This window comes from Peromyscus californicus, unplaced genomic scaffold (assembly GCF_007827085.1).
Source record: "Peromyscus californicus insignis strain IS unplaced genomic scaffold, ASM782708v3 Scaffold_5__1_contigs__length_169319896, whole genome shotgun sequence".
NCBI lineage: Eukaryota > Metazoa > Chordata > Mammalia > Rodentia > Cricetidae > Peromyscus > Peromyscus californicus.
In genome coordinates, this window is record NW_026294573.1 from 166,684,042 (window position 1) to 166,698,649 (window position 14,608).

The 14,608-nt window shown below is 44.6% G+C and overlaps 1 protein-coding gene across 2 annotated transcripts in view; it reads right to left on the bottom strand.

Moving 5' to 3' along the window:
- Nucleotides 1-13,492, bottom strand: part of Ly96 (lymphocyte antigen 96) — a 32,161-nt gene extending 18,669 nt beyond the window's left edge. The window contains exons 1-3 of one of the 2 annotated variants that reach the window (XM_052718200.1): nucleotides 12,203-13,492; nucleotides 12,017-12,082; nucleotides 6,585-6,674 (exon numbers count right to left, since the gene is read on the bottom strand). In XM_052718200.1, coding sequence (XP_052574160.1) covers nucleotides 6,585-6,674; nucleotides 12,017-12,082; nucleotides 12,203-12,209 — 163 coding nt within the window. In that variant the 5' untranslated portion in view covers nucleotides 12,210-13,492. The other variant, XM_052718199.1, reaches the window with a different exon arrangement.
- Nucleotides 13,493-14,608: the final 1,116 nt, after the last annotated feature.

Consider the following 14,608-nt stretch of genomic DNA (forward strand, 5'->3'; position numbering starts at 1 on the left):
TTCAGAGTAGATTCAATAATCTACCCTTTTATCCTATTATTTCTATATCTTTTTTTAGAGTAGATTCAATAATCTGCCTCTTATCTAAATATTTTTTCTTTTTTTTTAAACAAAAACCCTGAATCTAATCTCCTTGTTTAGCTTTTTGTCCTGACCATTATCAATTAACAACTTGTAACTAACCATCCTAAACAATGACAATTATCCATAACCCATTAAATGACCAAAAACCACCCACCCCACCTTTTGGGAATGTGGGCATCACTTTCTTAAATTACTTCCTGCTTTCTGGGGGTGAAGGCATCTTTAGGGGATCCTGAAAAGAAAATTTTGGGGTTAATTGTCAAGTCCTGCGAGAGTTAACTATATCAGTTGTCCAGTCTCTGCATAATGGGAAAATGCAGGGCTTGTCTGAAGGGCTTGTCCTTGCTCTAGTAGTCTGTGAATCTGGATCATCTCAGCTAACCATCTCAAAATTGTCCTGAGAAGTTTATAGTCCAAAGCCAATCTTTGGGTGCTGTTTGTCAGCTTAATGGCATTATCACTGTCCTAATTAATCATTGTTGTGGGGTCCCATCCTCTTTTTGGAGATTTCAAAGTCGTTGTTAGGTGTGGTCATGGTTCCTTGCAGAATTTTTTTTTTGTGTGCCTACTCTGTGGTTTGGAGCAATATCAATTACATCTGTGGCAGAATCATGTCTCACAGCCAGTCCCAAGTCTGCAATACAACAGGTTCCATTCTTCTTCACCAAGATACTCTTTGATTTCAAATCTCTGTGCGCAATAGCTGGCTTTCCTTGGGTACCAACAATCTCCATGTGAAGATGGACAGGGCAAGTTTGATCAACCCTTCCACTGTAACAGTGTATCTATCCAAGTAATCAGAAAGGGATCCACACTCATGGTAATGGACACCAGCCACAGCTGAGTCCATGTGCCTTTGTCTTTGTTGTCTGCTGCTATAAATCCTTTCATGGTGTTTTCATGGTGTAACATCACAGTCTGATAAATCTCTGCCTCTCAGAACCACGAATGTTCTTCCCTAGAGGAGAATATCTTCAAGCAACTTCTTCTCCCCACCACTTGCCTTGCCAAACTTCTCCAAACGAACCTTTGCTGTTATTTTCTTGTAACACAGTGGTCCTGGCAATTGTTCTCTGAACAAGCAGCAGTAAACCCTTCGTCCCCAGTATCGGTGTCACCACCGCCACCAACACAGTGAAAAACAGCCGGCAACTCCATGGTCCCACTGCCACCGTTTGTGGTCCATCCAGGCCTCAGTCGCAGCTTCTCCTCAGTAAGCCTCCCAAGCTGGCCTCGAACTCTGGATCCTCCTGCCTCTGCCTCCTTCAGCAAATCTGACCAGTGTGCACCACCACAACCGGCAACATGTAGCTCAGGCCTAAGCTAGGGACTGCAAAGCCAAAGGCAAGTGGTTTTTTTGTGAGTTCCTGCCCCACAAGTTGGACACCAAATGTAACACGAATTGCTAAACAGTCTTATTAATAAAAAATAAAACCCAGAGCCAGATATTGGGGTGAAAACTGAGAGAGCAGAGAAATACAACAAGCCACAGCTAACCTCACCTCACCACCTTCTCAGCTAATACTGTTTCCTCAGACTGGAAGCCTCTGAGTCCTCATCCAAATGGATCTCAGCTGAACTGCTGCTAAAAAGCTTAAAAGCTTAAAAGCCTCTGGTTCCTGGTCTTCATGCCTTATATACTTTTCTGCTCCCTACCATCACTTCCTGGGTGTGTCTTTCCCAAGCAAGACATGAGATCTCAAGTGCTGGGATTAAAGGTGTATGCCACCATGCCTGGCTCTATTTCCAGTGTGGCCTTGAACTCAGAGATCCAGATGGATCTCTGCCTCCCAAATGCTAGGATTAAAGGCATGTGTGCCACCACTGTCTGGCCTCTATGTCTAATCTAGTGGCTCTTCTGTCCTCTGACCCCAGATAAGTTTTATTAGGGTACATAATATATTGGAGGATACAATGTATTACCACAATGCACCACACCCAGCTCCTGATTTTTTTAATTAAAAAATTATTTCATTTTATTTTATTTTTCTATGTGTTTTGGATGTCTTGCCCATGTTTGTGAATCATTTGCCTGCCTGGTGCTGCAGAGGCCAGAAAAGGTCATCGGATCTCCTGGAACTGGAGTTACAGACAGCTGTGATCCACCATATGGGTTCTGGGACTCGAACCTAGGTCCTCTGCAAGAGCAGCTAATGTTCTTAACCATTGAGTCATCTCTCCAGTTCCTATTGATTTATTTTTTGTTCTGTATATGTGGGTCTGTGTGAGACTATTTGTATGTGTATATAGTTGCTTACAGAAGTCAGATCACATCAGATCCCCTGGAGCTGGAGTTACAAGAAGTTGTGAGCTGTTCCATATGCATGTTGGGAACTGAACTTTGGTCTCTAGAAGAGCAGCAAGTCCTCATAATTGCTATACCATATCCCCAGGTGTGACTGCCTTGGAACTCTTTTGTTTTGTTTTGTTTTGTTTTTTGAGACAGGGTTTCTCTGTGTAGTTTTGGTGCCTTTCCTGGAAATCACTCTGTAGCCCAGGCTGACCTTGAACTCACAAAGATCCACCTGCCTCTGCCTCCCGAGTGGGATTAAAGGTGTGCGCCACGACTGCCCGGCATGCCTTGGAACTCTTATGACAGGCGATCTTTATACTGGGGGTCCTCAATGACTTGCCCTCAATGGTGAATTTCAGATTGATGATGATCATTCTAACTCTCTTCCTTTTCCTTTTTCTTTTTGGTTGGTTGGTTAATAGGTTGAGTGGATGGGCATGTTTTTATGACTCTCTTTGAGTTTGAAACATGGCCTCAGCAATCATGAACTCAAGCAATCTTCCTGCTTCTGTCCCATATGACTACAAGGACTTAGCACCATGCTGGCCTCTTTTGCTTTTCAAAGGGATCAGGTCTGCACCCCAGGCTCAGTCCCTGCATGTCTTTTCTACTATCCTCTCACAAGCCTATGTCCCTCAATGCCATCCCCAAATCATCTAGTTTGTTTAACTCCTTCTTTGGCTTTGCCTCTCAGAGAACTCCTAAGTGCTGACGACATGTATTTTTTATTATTTGGGACTGGAAATACAACATATTTTTTAAGGAGAAATTTGGGGGAATATTATTTTAAGGTGTTACTTTTGCTTATAATACATTTGTTTAACTCTGTGAAACTGTGTTCCTGTGCCTGTCTAAAACACCTGATGGTGTAGTAAAAAACTGAACGGCCAATAGCAAGTCAGAAGAAAGGATAAGCGGGGCTGGCAGGCAGAGAGAATATATGGAAGGAGAAATCTGGGAGAAAAGGGAAGAAAGAACAAGAGAACAAGGAGAGGAGGACATCAGGGACCAGCCACACAGCCACGCAGCCACACAGCCACACAGCCACACAGCCACACAGCCACACAGCCACGCAGCCACGCAGCCACACGACATGGAGTAAGAGTGAAAGTAAGATTACAGAAGTAAGAAAAGGAAAAAGCCCAGAGGCAAAAGGTAGACTGGGATAAGTTAAGTAAAACTGGCTAGCAACAAGCCAAGCTAAGGCTGGACATTTATAACTAAGAATAAACCTCTGTGTGTGATTTATTTGGGAGGTGGGTAACTGGCCCCCCCAAAAAAGAGTAAAATATAAACAACAACCAGTAAAGAATTCACCTGAAAGTGAGATCCCTCACTGTACAAATCATCACATGCTAACGCCTAAGGATAAGGCACACCAGAGCCTGGGGACAATAAAAAAGAAATCGCAGAGCCTTAACTAGGTCAAAATTTCTACTATTTCTTTTACCCTTGGTCAAGTAGGGTTGAAGCATTGCTTTGCTGCCATGAAGGCTTCTGTCTGTCATTTTACCTGTCCAACAAGTTTTGGTGAGATATGCCTCCTCTGCTGTACCGACAGCTTCTTGCAGGGGAGTTCACAGAACAAGCCACTAGATTAAACACAGAAGCCAGGCAGTGGTGGCACATGCCTTTAGTGCTAGCACTTGGGAGGCAGAGATCCATCTGGATCTCTGTGAGTTCAAAGCCACCCTGGGCTACATGAGATTGACTCAGTCTAGGAGAGAAACAGGCAGTGGTGGCACACACCTTTAATCCCAGCACTTGAGATCTCATGCCTTTGCTTAAGCACACACGCCTTTAATCCCAGGAAGTGATGGCTGGGTGGAGAAAGGTATATAAGGCATGAGGAGACAGGAACTAAAGCCTTTTCAGCTGAGGAAGCTCATTTGGCTAGAGGCCTATTGGCTCAGGCTTTTCAGGCTGAGGAGCCCTAGAGGTAAGAAGTAGCTTGTTCCTTTGTCTCTCTGATCTTTCAGCATTTACCCCAATATCTGGCACCAGGTTTTTTATTAAAAGACCTATTAACGTTTGTGCAACAACACTAGCCCCATGAGTTGAATTTCGTTCTACTTAATCAAACCTCTAGACTCTTCTTTCTGCCCAGCTTCAGGGCTGCTGCTACCACCCTTTTCCAGTTGCCCTACATCCTGTATGATTCCTCCTAATGAGTAAATGAATGCAGAGTCAATGCATTAAAGTCAAAATTCAACAATTAGATTCAGGAAAACTAACAGCCAATTTCATTTATCATTCTCAAGTTCTCCCCACCCCACCCCTGCCCACCGGCCTGCCTCCGTCTCTGACTGAAACAGGGTCTCACTACGTAACGTCGGCTGTCCTGGAACACACTATATACATGAGGTTGGTCTTGAACTGCTTCTGCCCAAGTTCTGGGATTAAAGGCCTACAACACCACACCGAGCTTCTTTCTCAGCTGCCGTTTATCTTCTAAGCTACAATGTGAGGAAGAGGAATGTTTCTTTAAGCTTATCTACATGATATTGGACATAGTGGGACAGACATGTAAACCCAGCGCTGGGGAGGCAGAGATGGGAAGGTTGCCACAATTCCTAGGCCAGTTTGTGCTGGACTACAGAGTGACACCTTGACTCATAAAGCAGAAGGAAAGAGAAAACAGCAGCAACAACAAAGTATTGTTATTAGGGAGACGCCTAATCCACTAGAGAGACGGCTCGGTAGTTAAGAATGCTCTTCAAAAAGACCCAAATTCAGTTCCCAGCATCCATATTGGGCAACTCACACCCAACCATCTGTAACTCCAGTTCCATAGAATCTAATGTTCTGCTCTAGACTCCACAGGAACTCACACATATGGCAAACATACAGATATATACACACATCCAATAAATAAAATAAAAAAATATGTCTTTTATAAAAGCTTGTTATTCACATGATAGCATTCTGTAAAGTATAAAATGTGCTCCAAGTCTGTGCTGAGAACAGAGACCATAGTGCTAAAGATTAGAATTCATTTCCTGGGAGCCAGATGTGGTGGTGAATACTTTAATCCCAGCACTTGAGAGGCAGAGGTGGGCAGATCTCTGTGAGTTCAAGGCCAGGCTGGTCTACAGATTGAGTTCCAGGATAGCCAAAGTTGTTATACAGATAAACCCTGTCTCAGAAAAAAAAAATCCTGGTTTGTTCACACACAGATTTTCTAATTGAAACTCTGAATAGCTAATGATTGACAAAGGCCACCATTATTGAAAGGCTGAACTTATTTCCATTTCTACCCTATGTCCTTGTAAAACCCTCCATATGACTGTGAATTGGTCTAGAATACAGCAAAAATGACAGAGTATCACTTCTTTGATCAAGCCATATAATACTCTTTCATCTTGTTATCTTTTGCCAGCTTTGATGAAGCAAGCAGCTATGGTAATAAGGTTCATGCAAGCCAATAGCCAGAATTCAGAAACTGAATACTGCCAACATGAGCTTAGCAGTAGTTCCGTCCATAGCTGACCCCAAACCTTGTCAATATCTTGATTATAGGTTCATGGGGGGCTCTGAACAACATGGTGTAAGTCATGCCCAGACTACCATCCCATAGAGACAATAGATATGTGTTGTTTGATACTTTGATCATGTTCTGACAAATAAAGCTTGCTTGGAGTCAGAGGAGATGCCAGCTATCCACCAAGGAAACAGGATGTGTAGAAAATGAGGTAACAAGCCATGAGCCACATAGCAGAGTGTAAATAAAAAATATGGGTTAGGTCTGGAGAGATAGCTCAGGGGTTAAGAGTGCTGACTCTTCTTCCAGAGGACCCGAGTTCAATTCCCAGGACCCACATGGCAGCTCACGCCTATCTGTAACTCCAGTTTCAGGGGACCCTGACACCCATGGCAGAAACACAAATGCACATTAAAATAAAATAAAATATATTTTTTTAAAAATGGGTTAATTTAAGTGTAAGAGTTAGCTAATAACAAGCCTGAACTATCGGCTGAGCATTTACAATTAATATAAGCCTCTGTGTGGTGATTTGGAAATGGCTGCCGGGACAGGAAAATTCCACCTACAGATATGTGCTGTGTTAAGCCAATAGACTTAGAATGTGGTAACTTATAGTATAGCAGTAGATAACAAACACAAATATATTTGGAACAGAATTATTCTGGTTGAATTTCTAAAGCCCTTCAGCTGATTATAAAAGTGAAAGTTTCTATTTGTACTTACTTGGAATAAACTTGATATATATAAATCCACTGGTTCCCTTCAATGTTATACACGGTTCAACAGTAATCGTAACAGGGAATTTCATGTTATCTAAAAGGAATAAGGAAAATGTTAGCACATTACTGTAAATAACTTCCAATAAATATAGCATTCTGAATATCAGCCCCCAAAAGATGCTTTTTGTGTTAAAATTATATAATGAGAACAACTGAAGATCATTAGAAAATCTCTCTCTCTAGAAGACCGGCACTTGTAGCACAGTTGAATAAGAGGACCTGGGTTTCCCCTCAAGTACAAACTCCACGTGTAAAAAGCCAGAAACGAAAGAAGTCTCCAGTACCTGCAAACACACAAACTGTATTCCCCAGTTTCCCTACAAAGATTCAGGACATCCTCTCTTCAGAGACCCTGACCACAGTACCACCATACAATTAGGAAGCGGCTTCCAGACCCCCTGGTTTCACCTGCATGCTCAGTACCCTAGCTCTTCCAGTTCAGCTCCCCAAAGGACTGACTTCCAGGCCTTGCATCTTGGAGTTCTAATAATCTGGTGCAGTCTAGCAACACAGCATCTGAGCTGGCAGACACTACTTCCTGGTTCTCCCCTCTGCTCAGCATGTGCGAAGACCGAAACTCCCAGCTCTTAGTGTTTCCATGGTAAGGGAAAGAACTGATAGTCTCCTAGCACCTCCAGTTCTCCAGGGATCCATCTCACTAGTCCTGGAACTCTGACGAATGTGGGTGACACTGAAGGGAACAGGCACAAGCACTTGGCCTGAGTACTGTCATTTTGACTTCAGACTCCATTTTACCTGTAGGGTGATACACAGTTCAAGTTCCCAAGCCCTAGGGGAGCTGAGAACTTTCCATTGGGTGACCAACCTCTTCCTTAAACAATAGAAATAGTCTGCTATGCCCCTTAGTTCTCTAAAACATTATGGCTGTTCCCAACACAGAAAGAACAAATGAATCTGATTGGTTGGACTGAAAAGCTCCCATTTTTGTGTCGGTTCACAATGATGGAACACACAAGGAAAGTCCCTAATCTTTGACTTCTGATTGGTGAAAAATGTAACTGTAACTTGGCAACAAATGTTTGTGGATTTTATGCTTATGAACCCCACTTCTGCCCCTGCTCAGGGCTGCCAGGAGAAACAAAACTCCCGAGTCCTTGTCCTGCAGCCCTGATCCATCAGTGACCTGCTTACGTAGTGATTTATTAAAATCTTTGGAACCCATAAGTGCTGTCTCTCCTCTTCCTCGTGGTGCACAATGGACTGGGTGTAAAAGCACAATCTATCTACCTGGGGTAGAACAGATGTTGCTAGAATGGGTGGATGTTGTCCCAAATAAATTCAGGTTGGGTGAAGAATGTAAGTTCAAAATAAAAATGCACGCCTAGCCATGTAGTTCAGGCCCAGCACCACTAAACAAATAAATCTATGAAAAATAAGTCAGTAAATTCAAGTTACTCAGGCAGACTCTTTAGGACAAACTATTTTATATATTCATTTTTGTTCTGTGAGACAGGATCTTACTCTCTAGCCCAGGCTAGCCTAGGACTCACTATGTAGACCAGATTGTAACATGAATCTTAAAAGGTCTTATTAATTTAAAAAAAAAAAAAAACTTGGAGCCAGGTATTGGGGTGAAAGCTAAAAGATCAGAGAGCAAGCCAGCCATGTTCTTACCTCTACAAAATCTTCAGTCTCAAGAGTGTGAGTTCCTGTTTCCTCACCTTATATACCATTCTGTCTCCTGCCATATTACTTCCTGGGATTAAGGCATGTGTCCTTCCCAAGCAAAGACATGAGATCTCAAGTGCTGGGATTAAAGGTGTGTGCCACCATGCCTGGCTCTGTTCCCAGAGTGGTTTTGAACTCACAGAGATCCAGACAATCTCTGCCTCCCAAGTGATAGGATTAAGGGTGTGTGCCACCACTGCCTGACCTCTATGTCTAATCTAGCGGCTGGCCCTGTCCTCCAATCCCCAAGCAAATTTATTAGGGTACACAATATATCACCACACCAGGCTGGCCTCAAAACTGCAACAATCTTCCTGCCTTGACCTCATGAATGCTAGAATTAGAAGCATGAGACACCATGCCCAATCCAAGTAGGATTTTTCGTAGACCTTAAAAGGTTACTGTGTAAGCCAGATGTGATGGCATACACTTTAATCTTAGCACTCCAGAGCCTGAGCTAGGAGAATATCCATGAATTTTAAGGCTAGTCTGGGCTAGCCAGCACTACCGAGTGAGTTCTAGGTCATCTTGGGTTACAGTGAAACCCTGCTTCAAAAAACAAAAAACGTAAGGTTCCACTTCTTCTTCTTCTTCTTCTTCTTCTTCTTCTTCTTCTTCTTCTTCTTCTTCTTCTTCTTCTTCTTCTTCTTTCTTCTCCTCCTCCTCCTCCTCCTCCTCCTCCTCCTCCTCCTCCTTCTTTTTTTCCCCCGAGACAGGGTTTCCCTGTGTAGCTTTACGCCTTTCCTGGAATTCACTTGGTAGCCCAGGCTGGCCTCGAACTCACAGAGATCCGCCTGGCTCTGCCTCCCGAGTGCTGGGATTAAAGGCGTGCGCCACCACCGCACGACCCACTTCTTTTTTTTGTGGGGGGGGCAGTTCGAGACAGGGTTTCTCTGTGTAGTTTTGGTGCCTGTCCTGTATCTCGCTCTGTAGACCAGGCTGGCCTCAAATTCACACAGATTCGCCTGGCTCTGCCTCCCGCCGAGTGCTGGGATTAAAGGCGTGCGCCACTGCCACCCGGCTAGGCTCCACTTCTTACTGCTATTACAAGGACAAATAGATTTGACATGTGTTTGGCAGAGCTTACACTTTCAAAAACCACAGCACCCCATCAGCAAGCCAAGGAGAATCCAAATGTGCCAAAATCTTGATATTGAATTCCAGATCAGTTCAAAAATAAATGTTTCTTGTTTAAGCCTCCCAAACTATAGTGATTTGGGTGTCTGTTTGTTTTATTAGCTGGTTGTTTTTTTGTTTTGTTTTTTTGGTTTTGGTTTTTGGTTTTTCCAGACAGGGTTTCTCTGTGTAGCCCTGGCTGTCCTGGAGCTCATTCTGTAGACCAGGCTGGACTCGAACTCGAAGAGATCTGCCTGCCTCTGCCTCAGTGTGCTGTGATTAAAGGCATGTACCACCACACCTGGCTCTATCGTGATTTGTTCAGGCAAGCCAAAATAAGTAAGCCTGCCCAGATTAAAATGTATCTCCTCTTTCTTGGAAATTGTCCTCACAGTCAAGACTGAATCAGATGGCCCTGTTACTAATACTTGCCTACCGATTCTAGAGGAATTAATGCTTCTCAAAGGGAGTTGTTTTGTCTTAGTGGACTCTCCCAGACAGAGGAGTGGTAACCTGCGGGGTCACAGGGTAGAGACCCTTGTTGCTCTCTCCCAGCCTTGGATCAGGGTGCTCCAGGGAAAGCCCACCGGATTTGTTGGTGTTACAGAAGAAAGGGGTTAAGGTTGCACCTCAGAAAGTCTCGTCAAAAGCAAAAGAAGCCAGGTGCGGTAGCCCACGCCTTTAGTCCTAGGAGGCAGAATCAGGCAGGTCTCTGAGTTTGAGACCAGCCTAGTCTACATACCAAGTTCCAGAACAGCTTGTGCTACATAGAGAGACTCTATGTCAAAAAAAAACAACCAAGCAACCAAAGAAAAGGGGAGCTAAATTGTAACTAAAAGAGTAAAGTTGAATAATATTTATTATACATTACTAATAGGCATATGAAGAGTCACTGTGTAGTACCAAAAGAGGGAGATTAGGGACTGCACAGGTGCCTCAGTGGTTAAGAGCACTGGCAGAGGACCCAGGTTCAATTCCCAACACCCACATCAGTCAGCTCAAAGTAGCCTGTAACTCCAGTTGCAGGGAGTCTGATGTCTTCTTCCGACTTCTGGGTACACACACACACACACACACACACACACACACACACACACACACACGTAAATTGACAAAGTAGGGGGCCAAAAAGGAAAGGAAAACAGAGATTGGCAGACTGGGGACCTTCCTAATACCCCAGAAGAGATTAGACACTAGCCTTTGTCAGAGGGCTTCACAAGTCAGTCCCCCAAAATAATCAAGCTGGAAATGCTGTTACTAGGCAGGCTTCTTTACCACGGAAGCCCTCAGTACTGCAGGGGTTCTCAGAGTGCATCTGTAGGGTCCCTGCTCCACTTCCGGACAACTAGGCGGCAGATCCTGCTTTTCAAGGAACTGGCACTTTGGAAGGCATCACTGCAACCATCCAGATATTTCAGGACAGGGCAAAAAATGGACAACCAACCCAGTGATCAAGGAAAGAGAAAACGAACTGGAACAGCTCTCAAGTCCTCTGTGCTAGGTCTTCAGATCCAGGCATCTGCTCATGTGCAGCTGAGCAGTGACAATAGCATTGGTTATGAACCATTAGCAGCGGAGTTTAGCTCAACCGAAAAGTATTTGCAGGTCCAGCTCTGAAGAGCCTGAGGCTACAGGGAGCTTGAGTTTGAGGCCAGCACAGTGTATATAGTGAGTTCCAGGCAAAAATAAGCAAATAACTCAAGAGGCAGAGGAAGGGGGAAATCTCTTCAAGTTCCAGGCCAGTCTGGTCTATATAGCAAGTTCCAGGCCACCCCAGGGCTATATACTGATACCCTGTCTAAAAAATAATAAAATATGCAGGGTGTGGTGATGAATGCATTTAATCCCAGTAAGTACAGGCAGGCAGATCTCCGTGATTTCTAAGCCAGCCTGGTTCCAAGCCAACCATGGCTACATAGTGAGATCCTGTCTCAAAACAAATAATAGAGTAATAATTGCTACCTAAATCCAAAATCAACATTACTTTTTCTAAGTGTCTCTGCGGTAAAATTCTTCACTCTAGCAAGCCTCATGAAGTGAACTCTAAATTCACTTTCATTTTGCAACTAAAAAAAAAAAAAAAAAAAATGAGGCCGAGAATGTCTAAGTACTTTGCTCAAGGTCATACAATGGATGAGAGAGAGCAGGCTAACACCCCAAGAACAGAGATGCTCCCAGGAGCCCTCTAGGACCACCGGCTGGAGCAGAAAACCCGATCAGGAAGCAGCCACCTGCTCAGAAGGAACCAGTTTGTGCCGGGGCCGGGACTCAGAAGCAAACAGTTCTGCTGGAACTGAGAGCTTGAAACGGGGCTTGGAGTCGAGGGGGCTGAGCACAGCAGCAACAGGAACACAAGGAGGTAAAAACAAACAGTTCAGAGATCTGTAAGGGCGGAGGGGGGTTAGCTCCACATCCGGAAGTGATCGGCATGGCTCCACCCCCACCGCCCCACCCCCACCCCCACCCCAGACCTCAGCAGCCCCCACAGCCGAGCCGCAGAGGCATTCTCCCCCGCCCTCCAGCTTCGGGTTCAGTAGTGGGCAGCTAAGGTGGTGTTGCATCGTCACTTACCACAGTAACTGTAGGAAAGAGTTGCGTCGGAGGAGTTGCAGATCCACTGTTGCTCAGATTCAGTAACTATGGGAGAAAGCAGCGTAGAAAAGAGGATAAATGGCAGCATGATTTAATATTGCCAACACTTCACTCGAGGAAGATCTTCGGACTAGACAGTAAGGAGGAAAGATTGAACTTAGTCACCAGTCATGTGATTTCCAAGTTCCCATCAAACTGTTTCCTCATTTTATTCGCACGTGTGACGGTGTGTGTGTTTTCAATATCTGAGCACTTCCTGCTGCAAGGCAAGAGAGAAAAAAATGACCTAGAATACACTGTTTCTGAACACTTAGTGTAAATTAGAGTAATTAGCACTTAAAACACAGCAAGTTTTCAGTGAGACCAAAGCCTTACAGGAAACCCTGTCTTAAAAAGAAAGTCTGCTGGGTGTATTGGTGCATGACTTTAAACCCAGCACTTGGGAGGCAGAGGCAGGTGGATCTCTGTGAGTTCCAGGCCAACCTGGTCTACAGAGTGAGTTCCAGGGCAGCCAGAACTACATGGTGAGACCCAATCTCAAGAAAGAAGGTCCGTGGTTCTCACTACTTTTCTGTGTACACGCTATTCTCTCCTGCAGGCTCATACAGTGGTTTCTCCAGACCTAGAAAGCTGCATCTAGCTATCTGAGCTGATTGGTCTCTTGAAAAAGATTTCTACCCAAAAACAAGCAGGTTCAACCACAAAATAGACAGGCTAGATGATACCCCCCCACAGGGATGTCAGCTGCAGTTCCCAGCTGGGACCTCATCAGTCTTGAGAATACACTCAAAAGGAAGTTGAGTTTGAGGCAGTGGTGTTAAGCTGGGGTGGGTTGGATTCGGATTGGTGCTTGCCTGCCAATAAGTGCTCCCCCACTGAGTAACACTTTGAGGTAAAAGTTTGAATCCCAATAATAAAATGGGATTGCTTTGTTCTGGGATGCATATCATGTCAAAATTCAGTTTTAGAAAAAATGCCTCTTCCTTCAGCTGTGTTGCTACTTCAGAGAATACCAGTTTAGGATTAGCAACCAAAATGGCTTGGAATTGTGGCCTACAATCTTGTTCTGGTGGTAACACTGAACAGCCCACACAGATCTGTAAAAGTAGCAAGGAAACTTTATTGAAAGCAGAGCAATAGAAAAGAGAGATGGCTCAGCGGTTAAGAGCGCTGACTGCTCCTCCAGCGGACCCGGGTTCAATTCCCAGCATCCACATGGCAGCTCACAACTGTCCATACAGGCACAAGGGGGGTCAAGATCATGATGGGGAAATCTACAGAGACAACTGAACCAAGCTGGTAGGAACTCATGAACTTTAGACCAACACCTGTGGAATATGCATGGCCATCTAATGAGGCCATCTGCATACGGGAGACAGTTGTGTAGCTTGGTCTGCTTGAGGGGCCCCTCACAGTGGGACCAGGATCTACCCCTGGTGCATGAGCTGGCTTTCCGTAGCCCATTACCAACTGTTGCTCACCATTGATGCAGGGGGGAAAGGCTGGGCCCTGTCTCAAGACTGAATGTACCAAGCTTTGCTGACTCCCCATGGGAGGCTTTACCCTTTTGGAAGAGGAGATTGGGGGGGAGGGGGCTGGGGGGAGTGGGAGGAGGGATGAGAGGGGATCTGTGGTTGGTATGTAAAATGAATTTAAAAAAATTTTTTTTCAAGACAGGGTTTCTCTGTGTAGCTTTGCGCCTTTCCTGGAGCTCGCTCTGTAGACCAGGCTGGCCTCAAACTCACAGAGATCTGCCTGGCTCTGCCTCCCGAGTGCTGGGATTAAAGGCGTGTGCCACCACCGCCCGGCACACAAAAAAAATTTTTTTAAAGATTTATTTATTTATTATGTATACAGTGTTCTGTCTGCATGTATGCCTGCATGACAGAAGAGGGCACCAGATCTCATTATAGATGGTTGTGAGCCATGATGTAGTTGCTGGGAATTGAACTCAGGACCTCTGGAAGAGCAGCCAGTGCTCTTAACCCCTGAGCCATCTCTCCAGCCCCACAAAAAAAAATTGTAATTAAAAAAAATTAAAATTTTAAGAAGGAAATACTCTGACTGGGATTTGCTTTAAAATAACATAGTAAAAAAATAAAATAACATAGTAGAGTAAGTGGCCTGGGTCTAGAAGAAACAATATCAGCTACAAATTTGTCACTAGAGAGCTAAGAGTGTCACATGCCATAATCCAAGCACTAATGAGGCAGAGGCAGACAGATCAATGTGAGTTCCAGGCTAGTCAGAGCTACATGGTGAGATTCTGTCTAAAAATATTATCACTTGAGCCAGGTATGGGGCAGAGGCAAATTCCAGCCCCTGGTCTACATAGTGAGTTCCAGAACAGCCAGGATATTATTACAAATCTGGATGGCAGAGCCTGCAGGTTCATTGTACCCTTCTACTTTTATGGGTGTGAACCCTCAATACAAAGAAAAGCAGTGCTGGGTAGTGGAGGCGCACACTTTTAATCCCGGCATTCGGGAGGCAGAGGCAGGTGGATCTGGTCTACAAAGCGGGATTCAGGACAGGCTCCAAAGCTATACAGAGAAACTGTCTTGAAAAAAA